Source organism: Pleurodeles waltl, chromosome 1_2 (genome assembly GCF_031143425.1).
Source record: "Pleurodeles waltl isolate 20211129_DDA chromosome 1_2, aPleWal1.hap1.20221129, whole genome shotgun sequence".
Lineage (NCBI taxonomy): Eukaryota > Metazoa > Chordata > Amphibia > Caudata > Salamandridae > Pleurodeles > Pleurodeles waltl.
The window spans coordinates 318,332,283-318,351,530 of record NC_090437.1 but is presented as its reverse complement, the minus strand read 5'-3'; the positions used below and the strand labels follow the sequence as shown (position 1 = coordinate 318,351,530).

At 43.6% G+C, this 19,248-nt stretch overlaps 1 protein-coding gene across 1 annotated transcript in view; it reads right to left on the bottom strand.

The window, feature by feature from the left end:
* Window positions 1-19,248, bottom strand: part of FREM1 (FRAS1 related extracellular matrix 1) — a 684,067-nt gene that overhangs the window by 226,958 nt on the left and 437,861 nt on the right. Inside the window, exon 24 of the mRNA XM_069238818.1 lies at window positions 751-946. Coding sequence (XP_069094919.1) covers window positions 751-946 — 196 coding nt within the window. The remainder of the gene's footprint in view (window positions 1-750; window positions 947-19,248) is intronic.

Below are 19,248 nucleotides of genomic sequence, written 5' to 3'. Positions count from 1 at the left end.
TGATTATTGCAAGTTAACTGTGGATGGTAGATTGCATTTTAATCACATACAATAAACCTGTTTGAAGGATGAAATTAATCAGACTCAAAACGACAGAGAACACTATTGTCACTATTGACAATGTTGAAAAAAACTTCACTTAAAGTTGACTAAACATTTCAGTCACACATAAATTCTGATTTACATGTAGGGCTGCAGATGAATTTATAATTTGAGAACATCTGCAGGATTGACAGATTTTGAGATGTTCTAAATTTAGGATCAGGGGAGGCAAAATGCATCTTCCCTTGGGAGGCTCACAACCCTTTAACACCCTCAATTTTGTAACTTTGTTGACATTCAGCAACATTCACGATATTTTTCCATCCCGTTTTCCTACGCATATTAGCTTCCCATAAAGAAGTAGGAAGTTTGAAAATGAAATGGAAAGTTCCATTAATATCCCCATATTTAAAGGGGTTATAGAAGAAGTAATTTCTCTATCATGAAAAATATCCTTGCAGAGAAAATAAACAGTCTGGCGGATTGACCAGAATGAGTACACTTGAAAATGTATAACCTGCCCAGAATATCTGTGAATTTCCTTTTCTCTTTCCAAAACCAGACTGGGAATTGGACCAAAATGTTTATTGATTTACAATGTGGCCTTGGACCAAAAATGCATGCCACTCATGTTCAAGAACATGCATCTGAGACCCATTGGCATGAGTCAATCCTGCTGCAGTATGCATACAGCTGTAACAGTGGTACCTTTCTCCATGTCCTTGATAATAATGTAGAAGTGTAGAGCTGGGGAACGGTTGTCTCCATCCCAGAGGTAAAAGGTGACACTGTCTTGACTCTTCGATCCCATTGCTCCGGTGTGAACATATTTCAGCAGATTCATGTCTATGTCATCCTGAGTGCAGTTCATGCCTTTCTGGAGGGACACCCATGTCTGATGTTTCTAAGAAAATCACAAACAGTTTGAGTTGTAGTTTGTCATTAATAAATTGCCAACCAGCATTCTGACATCATGCCAAGGTTTCAAAAAAGCAAAGGGCTGGAGAAGCTATATTTATGGCATGTGACCTGAAATAAAAACAATCTTAGATTAAAAACATTTAGAACTCTGAAGTCCATGTTATAATGTTAAGTATTCAGGGTGTATTTGGAGGAGGCACTCAATCACAATTTATTCTCCTACTTTCCCCTTCAAGTGCTATCCTCCTGTTTCTCTGTGGGATTTTCCCACAGTGCCTCTCTGATCACCTTTCTATAGATAGCTATTGTGCATTTTATGCTGTTGTGTTTGGTCCACTGGCCCATTATACATCTTGTAAGAAAAACACAATTTTATTCATTTGAGAACAACCGATTAAACCTTTCCCTCCTAACACCCCGGGAGAAAAATGCTTTGCATGAAATTCCAAGATTCTGATTAACGAATGAAGAATTTGCAGACACGGCAGCACAAAGCCTCCTTTTCTGATAGTGGAAAATCTTCCATGCAGACATAATTTTCCACGTCCCACTTTGACTCCCAGGAATCAGGTTTTACCAGGGGCAAAAGCAGGATTTTTTAAAGGGGGTGATCTTCATAGCAATGGATGGCACTGTTGAAAACTCACATTTTTCATAGCTAAGGGAACTTTTCACACTCCGGTACCCAGACCCAACCAAGCATCTAGTGACAATCCAAGCTGGGGGCATCACCACTAAGCGCTTTCTCTCAGGTGATAAAAGAGTTTAAAGGCATTGTTTTTTTCGTATTGGCAGTGTAGCTCATGTTTCACAAACCTAACAGACGTAAGCCCAAATCAGCATGGCTAAATCTCAAATAAAGCAAAACTTAATAGCTTTAGCTCATAAAATCTATTTAAAAATTGGTGGTAAGCATACTCCATCACCTACGGCCAATATAATGGTTCACCTGCTGAATTTATATGCAAGCGGAACATAGTTTGGCATCAGCAGTGACTACTCTATCTCCGCAATGATCAAACATCTCAGACAGAGTAGGGTCATTGGGGAAATGGCTGTAAGTCCATCCGCCCAACTTAGGAACATGAATATATTGACTTTTTTACTGCCCTTCATCCCCAGGAAAAAAAGGTGGTACGAGGCTTTAAAAAACTAAGAATGCCCCCTCGGGATGGGAGATAACTCTCATGACAAAAGGGGCATTTTTTTTTCAAACAGAAAATTCAGCTCAGACTTTTCTTTTTGAAAATAAAAAAAATTTAAGTTTGACAAATGGCAAACTTAATAAAGCATTGACAGGAAGCGCCATGGCAGTGTTTAATCCCATGGCTTGAAAAAACTACAGCCAGCTTGTAATTATAGGTAGATAATGCTGCTTGGCTCCATAGGGAACATTTTCGCTAAGAGCATCTTCATCCATCTGCAAAGCTGGGAAGATGATAAAAACATCATACTGCTGGAGCAACCCGTTTTTAAACCAAATAGAAACCTTTGATAACATCACAGCATTACCTATGATTTTGGAGAAATATGTACTCTCGCGTGGTATTTCTACATAACCTATATCAATTTCTCAGTTGCATTTACCATGTGAATAGACCTACCCTGTGGCGAAAACTCAGAAATGTAAACATTATAGAGCCTCTCCTTAAAATTGTAGTGGCACTTTATTCTTTTACTTGATGTCACGTTCTGCTTAGTGGTGATCGTGGGCTGTCTCCAAAAAATGTAACAGAAAATGGATTAAAGCAGTGGTGCTTGTTCACTCTGTTATTACTTTCTTTGTACATTCAAAATGTTCTCACTGCACTGAATTAAAGGGGAAGGGAATGCCTCAAAGTTAGGTCATCAAAATATACCCTTGCTATTACAGGGAGTGCAGAATTATTAGGCAAATGAGTATTTTGACCACATCATCCTCTTTATGCATGTTGTCTTACTCCAAGCTGTATAGGCTCGAAAGCCTACTACCAATTAAGCATATTAGGTGATGTGCATCTCTGTAATGAGAAGGGGTGTGGTCTAATGACATCAACACCCTATATCAGGTGTGCATAATTATTAGGCAACTTCCTTTCCTTTGGCAAAATGGGTCAAAAGAAGGACTTGACAGGCTCAGAAAAGTCAAAAATAGTGAGATATCTTGCAGAGGGATGCAGCACTCTTAAAATTGCAAAGCTTCTGAAGCGTGATCATCGAACAATCAAGCGTTTCATTCAAAATAGTCAACAGGGTCGCAAGAAGCGTGTGGAAAAACCAAGGCGCAAAATAACTGCCCATGAACTGAGAAAAGTCAAGCGTGCAGCTGCCACGATGCCACTTGCCACCAGTTTGGCCATATTTCAGAGCTGCAACATCACTGGAGTGCCCAAAAGCACAAGGTGTGCAATACTCAGAGACATGGCCAAGGTAAGAAAGGCTGAAAGACGACCACCACTGAACAAGACACACAAGCTGAAACATCAAGACTGGGCCAAGAAATATCTCAAGACTGATTTTTCAAAGGTTTTATGGACTGATGAAATGAGAGTGAGTCTTGATGGGCCAGATGGATGGGCCCGTAGCTGGATTGGTAAAGGGCAGAGAGCTCCAGTCCGACTCAGACCCCAGCAAGGTGGAGGTGGAGTACTGGTTTGGGCTGGTATCATCAAAGATGAGCTTGTGGGGCCTTTTCGGGTTGAGGATGGAGTCAAGCTCAACTCCCAGTCCTACTGCCAGTTCCTGGAAGACACCTTCTTCAAGCAGTGGTACAGGAAGAAGTCTGCATCCTTCAAGAAAAACATGATTTTCATGCAGGACAATGCTCCATCACACGCGTCCAAGTACTCCACAGCGTGGCTGGCAAGAAACGGTATAAAAGAAGGAAATCTAATGACATGGCCTCCTTGTTCACCTGATCTGAACCCCATTGAGAACCTGTGGTCCATCATCAAATGTGAGATTTACAAGGAGGGAAAACAGTACACCTCTCTGAACAGTGTCTGGGAGGCTGTGGTTGCTGCTGCACGCAATGTTGATGGTGAACAGATCAAAACACTGACAGAATCCATGGATGGCAGGCTTTTGAGTGTCCTTGCAAAGAAAGGTGGCTATATTGGTCACTGATTCGTTTTTGTTTTGTTTTTGAATGTCAGAAATGGATATTTGTGAATGTTGAGATGTTATATTGGTTTCACTGGTAATGATAAATAATTGAAATGGGTATATATTTTTTTTTGTTAAGTTGCCTAATAATTATGCACAGTGATAGTCACCTGCACACACAGATATCCCCCTAACATAGCTAAAACTAAAAACAAACTAAAAACTACTTCCAAAAATATTCAGTTTTGATATTAATGAGTTTTTTGGGTTCATTGAGAACATGGTTGTTGTTCAATAATAAAATTAATCCTCAAAAATACAACTTGCCTAATAATTCTGCACTCCCTGTATATGCAAAGAATATTGGCACATGTACCTTATCCCCAAAAGTTTGCAAAACAGCTGGACTGTTTGCAAAAATATGCCATTAGCCATTATTTGAAGCTTAATATTAAAGAATGGGGTCAAGAATGGTAGAAAGATTAGTAAATATAAATGGTTTGTAGGGAGCGAGGAGATGGAAATTGTTAATACACACCCCAGTCTTGGGAACATTTTTTCCACTATCCTTTTATATGGCCGAGAATATTAACCATTTTTCAAGTAAAGTGATGACCCATGCAAATTCATTGTTACCTTTTTATGTGGCTACTGGTGGAAGACACTTTAGTAATATACTGTCAATATAGCATTCAAAATTCCCCCATACTAGTATATACAATTAAAGTTATAAATATAAACATTGTAACATTTTGCACAAAATGGAGGGTAAAATGTTAAAAAAGGCAATTTAAATACGATGGCCCTGAGTGAAGCTATCCACCTTGAAATGCACCTATCAAATAGCTATATAATGAGGTTTGTTGCAATCCTACGTTGGGGACACCGGCTCCTATATAGCATGGACAACACTTTAAGAGGTCTTTTATGTGCAGAGACTTTTGGACAGAAAATGAAGGGGTTACACTCTTTTAAAAAAAATTGCACTCTAAATTGAGTATGACCACTGTAAGTAAATGTCCCATTTCCAACATAATGATCACTTTAAATAGAGTATCAGGAGTAGCTCGATGAACTATGACATGTTGATGTTTATGGGGATATAGAAGATGGATGTTATAGTTTCCTCATGTATTAAAGCACAGCCACAGCATTATTTAGCTTGGAATTTAGAACACAGAATTTGTCGATCTACATTACTGATTTAGATGAATATTTTACTGTGAAATATAACAATAGGTCCCTGGAAAGGATACTTATCTGATCTTTGCATGGTTTCAATACAAGATCTTAGTCATGTGTTATTTGTCAGCCATATCTTGTACATAAATCATTTTTTTATTAGGTCGAGCCTCGACAGCGAGCATGCGCTGTCTGGTGACCTTTTGTTAGGGATATAGGCATTTTTGTCCTGCCTGCCGCTGCCTGCCACTTCCAATAGGTTGAAGGTAGTGTTGCTCTTATTGTGCTGGCTTTTAAGTGGTTTGGCAGCCAATACGTCACTTCCTGTATTTGGCCGAGGAGCACCAGCCAAGTACAGTTTACTTACGCCTCAAATATTTTTCTGTTGTTTGGACGGACTATTTTTCTTTGTTTCCTGCCTCTCCTGTTTGTCAGCACTCATGTTCACACGTGCAGTTAATTTTCCGTGTTTTCTTATCACTGAGTCCTTACTTTACATAGTCAGTAATAACAAGTAGTGTTGTGCCTCTGTTTTATACTTTTTTGTCGCTATATAAAACATGAAATCGACCTAGGATTGAATCCTCAGGCTCTCCCGGCACAGCGGGAAAGCCAATACTACAATATTCACAACACACAGGAGACCTTGACCCATAATGCTTTGCAAGCATTCGTTTTACAACACATTTGTGCCCATAACTCAGCCTGTGGGGCTCCTAGGGCAATGGGACCACCTCCAAAACATTTATAACAATGTGCTCTTTCTGTTCACGCAATCTTGTGGGTCACACTAGGAGAAAGAAGGTCCAAATATCATAACCTCTATCACTCAGTGCAAGCTTAAAATCTCTTGTAGTTGAAACTTTTTTTTTTTTTTACCTGAGAGGAATTTGTGTTATAAAGCCCTTGTTAGTGTTCTCATAATTTTGCCTGGCCTGCAAAGGTATTGACTTAGTTGGCTCAACAGGGGTATCTAGCTGCCACCACTGGTACTGCAATTTTTGCAAATGAATGAACACAATTTATTTCTGATAAAGGGTTAATTTATTCATGGAAACATAGCCCATAATGCTATGCAGGCATTTGTTTTACCACACATTTGTGCCCATAATTCAGCCTGTCCTAGGGCAATGGTACCACCCCCATAATATTTAGAATAATGTGTTCTTTGTGTTCAGGCAATCTTGTGGATCACATCAGGGCCCATATTTATACTTTGTTATGCACATTTGTGTCATTATTTGATGCAAAAGTGGCGCAAACGTACAAAATACAATTATATTTTGTAAGTTTGCACCACTTTTGCGTCAAAAAATGACGCAAATATGGTGCAAAAAAAGTATAAATATTGGCCCAGGTGAGGGAGGGGGGCAAATATCCTAACCTCTTCTACCATTCAATGCATATTAAAACTCTCTCCTAGCTGAAACTTTTGATTTTACAGCTTAGAGGAGTTTGCGTACTAAGGGCTTTGTTAGTATGCTGACAATTTTGCCCAGTCCACAGACGTGCTAGGCAACATGCTTCCTATATTGAAAGAATAGCACACTTTATTTTGCATAAAGGTTTCATAACACACTTTATTTTGCATAAAGGTTTAATGTATTCATGGAAACTCAGCTCAAGACCTGTGGGCCTTTTTCTATGGTCAGAGACCATGGAAAGAGCCCACAGGTACTCTTCCCTGGCCCCAGGGACACCCCCACCCACACCAGAGGGACACCACAGGATGGGGGACCCATACCAGGTAAGTCCCGGTAAGTATAATATTTGTTTTTCACCCGTTCAGGGGCCCTGACTTGGGGCCCCCTGCATGGCAATGGCCCCAATGGCCATGCCCAGGGGACATTTGTCCCCTGGGCATGGCCATTGGGGTGGTTGGCATGGCTCCTGTCTTTACTAAGAAAGGAGCCATGTCCATGGGGGTTGTGCGCCAGGCAGTGATTAATTTGTAAATAAAAAGATGTCGGAGCTCAAAGCTCTCCTCTTAACCACGCGGCTGCTGCAATTAAAAGTGCGAGCACATAATACTGAAGCAGGGTAATCCTGGAGCCACCTCGGGCCTCCTCAATCCATTTATAGCCACTTCCTGCTCCTTCAGTTCACTCTTGCAGCTTCCTGCTTTTCTCCTTTCTGACGCTTTTTCGTTTATCTCGTCCTCCGTCTTTCCCACATGTTTTTTGCTCGCAGTAAATGCTTGAGACAGAAAACTAAGCGCCGGCCCTCAGAAATAGGTGCCGGTGCTCCACACCAGAAACAAAAAGCACAAATTAAGCACTGGTAACAGGAAATGGCGTTACACTGCTTAGAGGCATTTGTTTGCCTCTAAACAGTGTAGCGCCATTATTCGGCACACAAGGTCCGGTTTCCCCTATGCCTCCCGCACCCGGTTAGCGTCCTTTACAAGGACGCTAACAGGGCATTAGCGCCGACTAGTGCCATTCCATAAACATGGCGCCTGGCCGGCATCCAGGAATGGGGCTGGCCGGCGCTTTACTTTTACATGAAAAACTGCACTAACGCAGTCTTGCGTGTAAAAGTATAAATATGGGCCCATGCTTTCAAGGGTCTGATTATATGATTACACTGCAATAATCGTTATTCTTTTTTATGTGATTATGCCCTCTAGGCGCTGAATATATTTTTATATGACCATGTTTCCTTCAAGTGCTATTTTTACTGTGGTGCTCTGTAGGGGCTGTTCAGACCATTACAGTCTAATGCTAATAGTATGAAGGAATGCACAAATGCAGCTAATTCCTTATAAAGGCTTAGGGCCAGATGTAGCAAAGTGTTTGCGCCTCGCAAACGGCGAAAATCGCCTTTTGCGAGGCGCAAAAGCCACTTTGCCATTCAGAAATGCATTTTGCGAGTCGGCTCCGACTCGCAAAATGCATTTCCGACTCGCAAATAGGAAGGGGTGTTCCCTTCCTATTTGCGACTCGCAGTGGGATGCAATTCCATTTGCGACCGCGTACGCGGTCGCAAATGGAGTCGCAGTTACCATCCACTTCAAGTGGGTGGTAACCCACTCGCAAATTGGAAGGGGTCCCCATGGGACCCCTTCCAGTTTGTGACTGGACCCCAAATTATTTTTTCAGGGCAGGGAGTGGTCCAAGGGACCACTCCCTGCCCTGAAAAAAAACCGAAACTAAAGGTTTCGGTTTTTTTGAAGTGCAGCTCGTTTTCCTGTTAGGAAAACGGGCTACACTTCAAAAAAAAAAAACTGCTTTATTGAAAAGCAGGTCGCGAACATGGAGGTCTGCTGACGACAGCAGGCCTCCATGTTAGCGAGTGCCTATACTCGCAATGGGGCCGCAATTTGCGACCCACCTCATGAATATTCATGAGGTGGGTCATTGCGACCCCATTGCGAGTCGCAGTCGGTGTCTGAGACACCGTACTGCATAGCAATTTGCGACTTGCAAATTGCGAGTCGCAGGGACTCGCAATTTGCAAGTCGCAAATTGCCGACTTGCTACATCTGGCCCTTAATGTGCTGCATGGCTAAATATGTATAAGGTCCCAGATGTGAGGTTTTCATTATCATTTATGTTGAAACATCTGTTTGTAACATATGGTTCTCACACTGTAAACAAAGTGCTGTATTTCCTTCTTAATCCAGTGAATGAAATGAAGTGTTTTAAACGTTTTTAATTTTTTTAAAGTATTTTACATTTTTATTGACCATGTTTCTGTATAATTAACAATGTGGATCTAATGGTAGATCTAAATCTTAATACACTGAATTAAATTGAATGAACTGTTGATAATTATTATGTTCAGTTTTGCAGCTGCAAAAAATAATTCAAGGGCAAAGTTGAAAAGTCATTTATAATACTTTTAACATTTATGACAATTACACTTTTAGAAAGTTTTCCTGACAAGTGTGCCTTTCTGTCAATGTGAATTGCTGCCCTTTGGTGAGATGTGGATTGTTCCCAACGGTGTACAAAGTGCTTGGGTATGGAGAGGTCAGGGGCGATTCCTCTATGAGAGTCATGCAATGATTGACCATTTTCTGTCCCTTGCGCTAGTTTCTTTTGTTCCCTCGTCACTGTGCCCAGTGCATAGCACACGAGGCGAGGGCTGGAAACGATGAGGGCGAAGTGGCGGCCTGCCTGGGAGTTACTTGATTGAATATCTCCACCAGTCACTCCACGTCGTAGAGTAAGTAAGCAGTTTTTTTCATAACAAAATACTCTGCGCAGGAGTTATGATTAAAAAAAACACACAATCTGTGCAGAGCTACATGATAGCTTGATTAATGGTACTCAAAAAGCAGACAGTGTGCATTCCAACTGTGCTGGGCAGGGGGCCCCTACACTGTGGCCCATGAGCATGGGCTGTACAGGGCCCCTCCCCTCTGGCCCCTGGCTTTCCTCTAGCCTTTTTCATGGCTGGGTGCCTGCCATGAAAAGGCTGGTGGAAAGTGGGGTTGTAATCAGCCGGGTGGCGCTGAGTTCAGCGCCACCTGGCTGGTTACAACCCCAACCGCCATCACCACATAGGGAATGATCTCCCTGGCGGGGACAGAGTTCTTTTGGCGGGTACCCGCCAAGGTTGTAATTTGGTGGTCAGACTGCCTGGAGTGTGGCCATCCGACCACCACTGCAAGGTTGGCAGTCCCAGGACGCCAGCCTTGTAATGACGCTGTAAGTCTCTAGAATGCAAACCACTTGTCACACTGTAGAATTTACAGACTACAGTAATTATTGAAGATAAGTAATGTAGTAAGATATGGGACAGTTTTTAATGTATTTAAATATTTCAAGACTACACTTTCCAAATTACTTTATAAATCTTTCCTTCTGAAATTTGCTTTAAATTACACCATTTGCTACTTTTTGTCCAACATTTTCTTGGTGGAGAGCCCCTCAGCTACCCTTTTGTCAATCGGGCTCGCTCTCTTCACTCATGACAAAACACACATCCACAACTTTTATGCCCTACCACTTTCAAATGTCATCTGCCACCACTGGGAAAGGTATTTTTCTTCCTTGAGCGGGATGGTATGGGGGGTTGTGCCCAGTCTGCTTCTGAGCTTTAAAGGGTGCCTTCCCTGTTACCGGCTGATATAGCTCACACCTTGACCTGCCTCCCTTTGTCTTCCTAGCAAGCTTGTCTCCACACCCAGTGGGAGGTGGAGCTGCCCCAGAACTCGTTTGGAGTAATCACGACAGAGGGTCTGCCCATTTTCATCGCCACACCTCTGAGTGGGCACAGGGTGCTCTGATCAGGGAAGGAAGGTTTCTGCCAAGTTGGATTTTGGGGGAGAAGAGCACTGTGGGTTACTTTACAGTAAGACACATAAGAAGTTCTGCAAAAGAGGTTAGTGTTACCCATGGGAACTTTTACCCTATTGGTTAGGAAGTGGCAAGGAATTTCCCCCACTCACAGGCTGCCTCTGGGCAGAAATGTAGGGTCAGATTTAAGGAAAAGTGGCACAGGGCGGTGCTGTGCCAAAATTGGCAGCACCAGGCTGCGTCAATTTAGAAATGCACGGATGTGCTGAATTTAAGGAAATATGGCATACCTCTGCGTTTCCCCCTGCACTGGCACTAAATTTAGCTGCCAACGCTGGCATCCTTGCAATATTGTGCAAGGATGTCTGAGTTAAGGGGTGTGATTGTTTATGTGCGGGAGGGTGTCCCTTCCTGCACATAAACAATCACTAATGGCGCTTTGGCACTTCTGTGTGTGCTGCATTCTGCAGCACACACAGAAGTTCTGAAGCGTCATTTTCAAATGATTGTTTATGGGCAGGAAGGGACACCTTCCCCCACATAAACAATCATTTCTGCCATTTTGCTCTTTCTATGCGTGCTGCAGAATACCATAGAAAAAGCAAAAAAACGAGGGGGAATAAAAGTATTCCTCCTCGTTGTACCCTACTAATGCCACCCCTGGGGGTGGCGTTAGATTTTGGCATTGCCTCAGGTTTATGAAATTTCATAAATCTGAGGCAGCATCAAAATGCAATGAGTGTTGCTGTGGCATGCCCACATCAACACCCATTGCACGCCCCTTCCACGCACAGTGCTGCGTGGTAAGGGGCCGTATTTACAAGGTGGCACTAAGCCACAAAAAGTGGCTTAATGCCACCTTGTAAATACAGCGCACTTCTTAGCGCCACAGGAGCGTCACAAAAAGTAATGCACCTGTGGCGCTAGGGTCCTAGAAATATGGCCCGTAGTATCTTCAGTGCCCTCCTCAGAGCAGTCCTGGACCTGCGAAGACCACAAAAAGGATTACCCTGCAGCCTGGAACCTGAAGGAAGACTGGGCCTGCTTCCCTTGAACCCAGAACCCCAGAAGTGACTTCAAGGGTCTGATGGCTGACATCCTATTTGAACTACAGGGAGGCAAAAGGTTTCTAGAGACCCTTTCCTGCAACTTCCCAGTTGGACCTGTCCTGGGCTCTGCTACTAGCTTCTACTGGAGTGCATCCTAATGCCCAAGTAGTGCCCTCCAACTTCTCAACCCTTGGACGATTGCTAGAGTGTTTTCTTCCTGCCTAAGCCTGAAACCTAGGACTTAGAAAATATTTTTGCTTGGACAACTAAAATAAAACCGGGTTCTACTTTTAAGACCATCTGCTGAGGGGGCATCCCAGGTTGGCCTGACTTCACCTGAGCTCCCTCTACTTTCTTCTCTTCAGCAACAAATCCAGTTAGGGGGACCTCGCAACAGCAGTATCCGGCCTTGTGGAGCCCTCTTCGGATACATTGGATTTTGTCATTTGGGTGCTCATTCAATAAAATAGTCTCTATTTTTCAAAATAAGTTTGTGGCTTTTCTTATGTCATGTTTGTTACTGTTTGATTACTGCATAAATAGTTCACACATTGCCCCTGACTTAAGCCTGACTGATTTGTGCCAAGCTACCAGGGGGTTAAGCAGAGGTTTATATATAGTGACCTTTGTGATGCACTCAGAAAAGAATTCGGAACATTATTTAGGGTGTAGTTCTCACCACTCTCAACTAATACTCCAGTTTCTTACATCTTTCTATTCCCCCAGCACATCCTTGGCTAAAGTGCTCAATTCTCACCACAATCATAGATTTTGTGCGTGACATCTTTCCCTCGAGTCTGGGCTTCCAATGCCGGACCCCAGCTGCAACTTTACTGCACAGAGACTATGTTAGGTGAGAGTAAAACCCAGTTCAAGTGATAAGATTTGTTTACAAGACCATTTTTACATGTGTATAAGAAAGCGAAAAGATAGCCTTGCACTTGGAATTTTGTTTGCACAGATGTGTGGTTATGGAAAAAAGTGAAAACATGAACCACTACAAAAATTATAAGAAGCTTTTGTTGGCATGTTATTATGCCTTCTGAGATTTCCAATACTTTCACAAAAGTTAAAAAATTAGATTATGGCATAGCTTCCAGTATTTCAAAATATCTGCATCTGGAGATTTACACATACACCAATATAGGAATGCTCAGAACATTCCGGGAGCACTACTAAGAAGTTGTGGCAGTCACAATGTATAAGGAAACTGCACATATGTAAGCATTTAAACATGTGTAAATGTACATTACATGCATGCATAGAAATAGTGAATTTGTGCATGTTACTTTTTTTTCCTCCAAGAGAATACATTTCCCCAATAAAGAAAGCGATTTTCCCCCATTCTGCCTTTTTTGGGGGTGCTTCTTTCCCACACCATCCCTGGATACTGATATACTGTTGCCCTTGGTATGAGTATTTCTCTGGTCATATGCAGAATGGGGAAGTATCTTGTAGATGTATGCGAATACCAACAGCCTTACAAGGCTGTGCATGTTTACCTATTTTGAAAGGCAGACCCATAGGAGCTGGAATTAGCAGGTAAAGGCGGTGCTGTAGCACCCCTAAAATAACCATGCTGGAGTTCAGAAGGCAGATGAGCAATAAATATGCCTTTAAATTTTGTTTTTATCTTGTCACATTTGCTGAGTGTTTAAAGACAAAGATCAAATGTCAGGCTAACTCTTCTGATAGTTTATGGCTTATTCTGTTACCATGGCTATTGGTGTTTACTTTTCTTTCTCTGACTGCAAAGTGAGAGGATTTTGTACCCTGAACTAATTGGCAATCTTACTGGGGTGTATGTGAAAATCTTGCTGGGGTATAGAAAGTGTGAGAGGAAAGGCTGTAGGTTGTCAATTATTTTCCTAACACAACACAATTTAAATAACTGTAACTGAACTATGCATATATTTGAAAATATATCAGCAGTTAAGAAAGCAAAGATGAAGTACATGTTTTTGTAATCCTGAAATGTGAAGGAAACAAAGACTTTAATAGGCTAAAAACTAATCAAGACACTTTACTTTGTGATGAGCAATGATAAATATTCACTGAAATTAAATTTCCACACATTGTCATTTGTATTTGTACGCTATATAGATTTATCAGTAAAACTGCAGGCAGGTCTGTGCAAATGTAGTGGCCATTTCATTGGACAATTTGCTCTCTGTTAATGATTTAGTAAAGTATTTGCAACAGTGTGCTCCAAAACACACCACTGGCTACATAGCACATCCTTACCATACTCCTGCTGAATGGCATGGCTTATTTGCTATCCTTATTTGTTGTCAATCAATCAATCATAGTATTTGTAAAGTGCAGCACTATCACTCCTAAGGATATCTGAACACTGAGGGTGCCATGTCTCTGTTGAAAAGTCACATCTTGAGTCTCTTTCTGAAGTCCACCAGGGAGGGAGCTGTTTGGAGGTGGAGGGGCAGGCTGTTCCAGGACTTGGCTGCTATTTAGAAGGAGTGGCGTCCGCAGCGGCTGTGATGATGCGGGGGTGTGAGCGAGGTTTAGTGAGGTGGAGAGTAGTTGTATTACTGAGACTTAGAAGCTCTGTTGATGGTTGATGTAGGACAGCCATAAGTTGTGGGGAGCCTTGTATGCGAGTGTGAGGATTTTGAATTGACAACTCTCCAGGACGGGGAGCCAGTGGAGGTTCCTGCGGTGTGGAGTGAAGCTTGATCGCCTGGGGAGGTTGAGGATGAGTCTGACTGCGGTATTCTGTAGAGTCTGAAGTCTTTTAAGTAGCTGGGAGTACACTGTGGCGTAGAGACTGTTGCCATAGTTGACCATGGAGTGCGTGACTGTCTTTCTGGTGTTGGTAGGGATCCATTTGAAGATTCAGCAGCGCAAATGCAGGATGTAAAAGCAGGAGGAAGCGAATGAGCTTACTTGTCAATTCATGGGTAGTTGGCAGTCAAGGATAATGCTGAAGTTTTGTGCGTGGTCTGAAGGAGAGGACATTGATCTGAGTTCTGCTGGTCACAAGCTGTGGTCCCATAGGGATGTGTTCTTCCAAAAGATCCGGACTTCCTTTTTACCAGTGTTTAGTTTGAGGCAGCTGTTTTTCATCCACATTGCTACGCTGGTCATGGTGTTGCAGAAGTTGGCTTTGACTTTGTGGGGGTCTTTGGTGAGTGAGAGGATCTATTGAGTGTTGTCGGCGTAGGAGACTATATTGAGTCTGTAGGATCTGACAATGTCTGCGAGGGGGGTCATGTAGATGTTGTACACTGTTGGGTATGCAGCAGGTGATATTCTTGGGTGTAGAATTGAAGGGAGCAGGTGGATGCTCTGCGTGTGGCCTGAGAGGAAAGAGGCGTTCCACTTAAGGGCGTATTGTTCAATGCCTATGTTGTGGAGTCTGTTGAGGAGAGTGTGGTTGGAGACTGTATCAAACGCTGTTAAGAGGTCCAGAAGGATCAGAGCTGCTGACTCACTTTGGTCGAAGAGCGTCCTGCTGTCTTCTGTGGTGGCGGTCAGTGCAGACTCCATGCTGTGACTGGCCTGGAATCCTGATTGTGAAGTGTCGAGAAGGTGGTTTTGTTCAAGGTAGTTGGTGAGCTGTTGGTTGATGGCTTTCTCAAGCACTTTGGCCGGGAAAGGGAGCATGAAGATGTGTCTGTAGTTTTTGAGGTTGCTCGGGTCGGAGGAGGGTTTCTTTAGAAGGGGTCTGACCTCTGTGTGCTTCCGATCGTCTGGGAAGGTTGTTGTGGAGATGAAGGTGTTGAGGATGTGGGTAAGTTCTGTGCTAATAGTGTTAACTCCAAGGTTGAAAAGCCACTGGGGGCAGGGGTCAGCGGGGTCCTCTGAGTGGATGGATGACATGATGGAAGCAGTGGGCTGTGTGGTAATCGGGGACCAGGAGGTTATTGTGTGGCTGGTGTTTGCTGCTTGAGAGATGTTGTCTAGGCTGGAGTGTCGAAATGGTTGTATGTGGTGGAGATCTTGCTGTGGAAATATTCTGAGAGGGTGTCGCAGAGTGCCTGGGATTGATGAATGGTGGTCAGGGCCCGCTTTAGGGTAGTGCGAGCGGTGCAGCCGCACCAGGTGCTGACCTGAATTGGGGGGGTGCTGACCTCAGGGGGGCTATGTTTAGCAGTAGTTTACTAAACTTGAGATTTAAAAGCATCTGCTAAAAAGTTCCTTGTGCGTCCAGCTTTCAGGAAATAATTAAAATGTCAAGATACCTCTTGTGATTAATGTTCCTGCTAGGGAGAGAGATCTGAGTTTTGTCTAGCAGCAGCTTTGACTCGCCATAAAGTAGCGCTGATGGTTACTATGCCTGCTGCAAAGAACAGAACTATATTTTATGTGGATAGCTGAGTGGATTAGTAAAACCAGCCTTTACAAACGCTTTAAAACAAATGAATGTATGTGAAAGGGGTGCTATGGAGAGATGAAGGACACATTTGCCGTGTGGTAGGGAGTGAATCCAAGGAGGTGGTCCTGGGGTTGGTGGTGCCAAAAAAGACTGTCGCACAGGGCGCCGTGGGCCCTGATGGTGGTCCTCGTGGCTATTAGGTTAGAAAATTCCTTGATGATTCTGAAGAGTTCTTTCATGTGGTTGGCTGCTGTGTCGATGCGGGCAGTGATTGCTGCTGTTTTTAATGCCTTGATGTGGTGGTGATAGTTGTCAAGGGCTGCCTTGTAGGTGACTCTGTTTGAGGGGTCCTTGGTCACACGTCATTGTTTCGTGAGTCGGCAGCAGTCGCGTTTGAAGTTTCTAAGTTCCAAAGTGGTACATCTCGCTGGCTTGGAGGTGTTGTTGGTTTTACCTAGTTTCAGGAGGCCAACTCTGTTGGCGGATTTGGTCATTCAGGTGGGGAAGTTTTGGACGGCCTGGTTGGGGTTAAGGTCTGCCGTGGGCTCGTGTTGTGCGATGCGTAGGGCCTGTGCCCATAGATTCTCGGTTACCATGCCCCAGCTTCAGTGGGGGGTGCTGAGGTGCTTGGAGGTGGTGTGCTGGGAATTGGAGATGGTAAAATGGACGATGACGTGGCTGGTCCAGGTGAGTTCAGTCACGTGGGTGAAATTGATTCTGTCACTAGAAGTCAAGATGGTGTCCAGTGTGTTTCCAGTTCTGTGCGTGGGTTTAGTGACTAGTTGGGTGAGGCCAATGTTGCTGAGGTTCTCTATGAGGGAAGTGGAGTTGGTGTTGTTGGGGTCACCAAGGTGGAAATTGAGTTCACTGAGTAGGACGTATTGGAGGAAGTCGATGGCAAGGGGAGCGATGAGGTTGGCGAAGGTGTCGCAGATGGCTGGGCGTGGTCCCGGGGGTCTGTATGCGACGGGTGCCTTGCATCATGGTGCTGGCATCAGTCTGGAGTTAAAAGTTCAGGTGCTCCATGAGGGGCGTTGGGTCGTCATTGGTGATGGTGCATTGGATGGTTCCCTTGAAGATGATGGAGATGCCCCTGCAATGTTTGTTGGTGTGGTCTTAGTGCATCATCTTGTAGCCGTCAGGGGTGGCCGTGGCGATGTCAGGGTTTGAGGAGGGTATTAGATATGTTTCGGTGATGAAGGCGACATCCAGGTCACGGGTGGTGATGGTGTCCCAGATTTCCATGGCGTGTTCAGCAGGATGCACCGGAGTGGTTCTTGGTTGTTCATAGTCTTCTGTGTGGTCCTTTGGTTGAGCGAGGGGAGTTCATAAAGCAGCTGTTGATGGGGTGTCTGATGTTCAGAGCCGGACGTTCCTTGGTGCTGTAGCGGTGGGGGGTAGGAGGACCAGGAGTCCTGGTGCTGGGCGCGGTCCAGGCATGGACAGGTGCAGACAGGCTTGCCTTTGGCGTGCCGGAGGTGCGACAGCAGCGCACCTGCTACACACCTCCACTTCGCACCCGTGCTGCGGTCTCCATTATATGTCCTGGGAGGTGTTGTAGTGGGAGGCCTGAGAGGTGAGAAGGCGGGAGCGGCAGTAGTGCGAAGGAGGCGTTGGCAGGGGCATCAACCGACACAATCAGGCTCAGGAATGAGGGCAGAGCTGTTGCAATCAGGCTCATGAATGCAGGCAGAGCTGTCGCAATCAGGCTCAGGATTGCAGGTGGAGCTGTCTCAATCAGGCTCAAGAATGCGGGCGGAGCTGTCAGCAGCAGGCAGGAGGGCCGTGGAGCAGCTGGGACTGGCCCAATGGGTTAGGCACTTCTCCTTTGTGTGACATTTAGGCTCCTTTGTGTGATACTTGGGCCAATATTTATGGGCTTTTTCCCAGGGCAGTGCAGCAAGTCACCTTGTTGCGCTGCCCTGCGTCAAAAGGCAGGAATGCATCGTATTTAAGTAATATGGTACATTCCTGTCCTTTCCACTGTGCTGGCGCCATTTTGGCAGCCTAGTGCCAATGCAGGCAGCTCAATACTGCAATGCAGTGTTCAAATGAAATCAGAAATCAAACCCTCCTAAATTGAGAGCAGATAGCACATTTCTAATCCTCGTGAACACATTCTATATTTGTAGGTATAATGATGAGCTAACTGTGCAGAATTTCAAACTATTATCAAAAATGTTCATAGCTCTTATCAGAATTCCGGTGTTGTTTTTTTCTAGCCTTGTAGCGCACTTCAGTTGGTGTCAACAGACTTAAGAGTTGGGTGCACAGTAACAGCCCGCTTAAAACATTTCGCAAATTAGCCCAATGCAGCAGGGTAAAAACACGAGCGGGAGAGAGGAGGCGTGACCAGGATGCGTGAAAGGCTTAGAGCAGGCGAGGAGATCTGCTGTTGGTCTGATAACAGCCTGGGAAGGCATTTAATAGGTGTTACTATGTTACAGCACACGTTGCTGAAATTTGCTTTAGTTTGCTATTTTCAAGGGATTTCATCTGGCTTCTATGCGTTTTAGACTACGAACAAAAGTATAAACGAAATGTGGTTGGACCCTTTAAAAGGCGGGAGAAGAGGCCACAATACTATGAACACATAAGAAAGTTGCCTTCTGACCATGTTCATAAATTAGTTCACAATATAAAGTACACCTCGATATACTGTTTATGCATGATAAACTAGTTTTAATTACACGTTGTATTTCGTTGTTTACTTTGCATCTTATTTGTTTCAAACATCAAATGATAGGTACAAATAGTGCAACCGTTTTTTATCGAAACAACACGAGGACACTAGTGCATCCTATAAACAGTGCAAAAAAAGCCACAGGATTATTTTATGGAGGCAAAGTCAGTCCGGGCACCGTATAGCGGATGCAATGGTGTGGAGCTGTTTATCGAGCACCGTGTTTGGGGTCACAATGTGCGTACAGTCACAATTCACATACATGTTTATATACACTAAAACTTTGTTATATTACTCTAGTTTTATGTTGTTTCGTTATCCAATTTCTGATGTTGTTTTTATAAAAACGGTTGCAGTATTTGTACCTATCATGTGACGTTTGAAACAAATATGGTGTCAAGTAAACAATGAAATAGAACGTGTGATTAAAAATACTTTATCATCCATATACAGTAGATCGAGGAGTACTGTATACTATGAACATATGTATCTACGAATATAGCCACAAGGCAACTTTCTTATGTGTTCAAAAATATGTATCAAAATAACAAGCAGATTTCAAATGTTCATAATTCTGCACGTCAATGAAGATATTTTAAAACCCTCTTTTAAGGACAAGAGGCAGATGACAGTGTGAAAAATCAAAAGTGTGCGGAAAACAAGTCACTGATAAAAACGTACACTGCTCTTCCTTTCACTTAACAA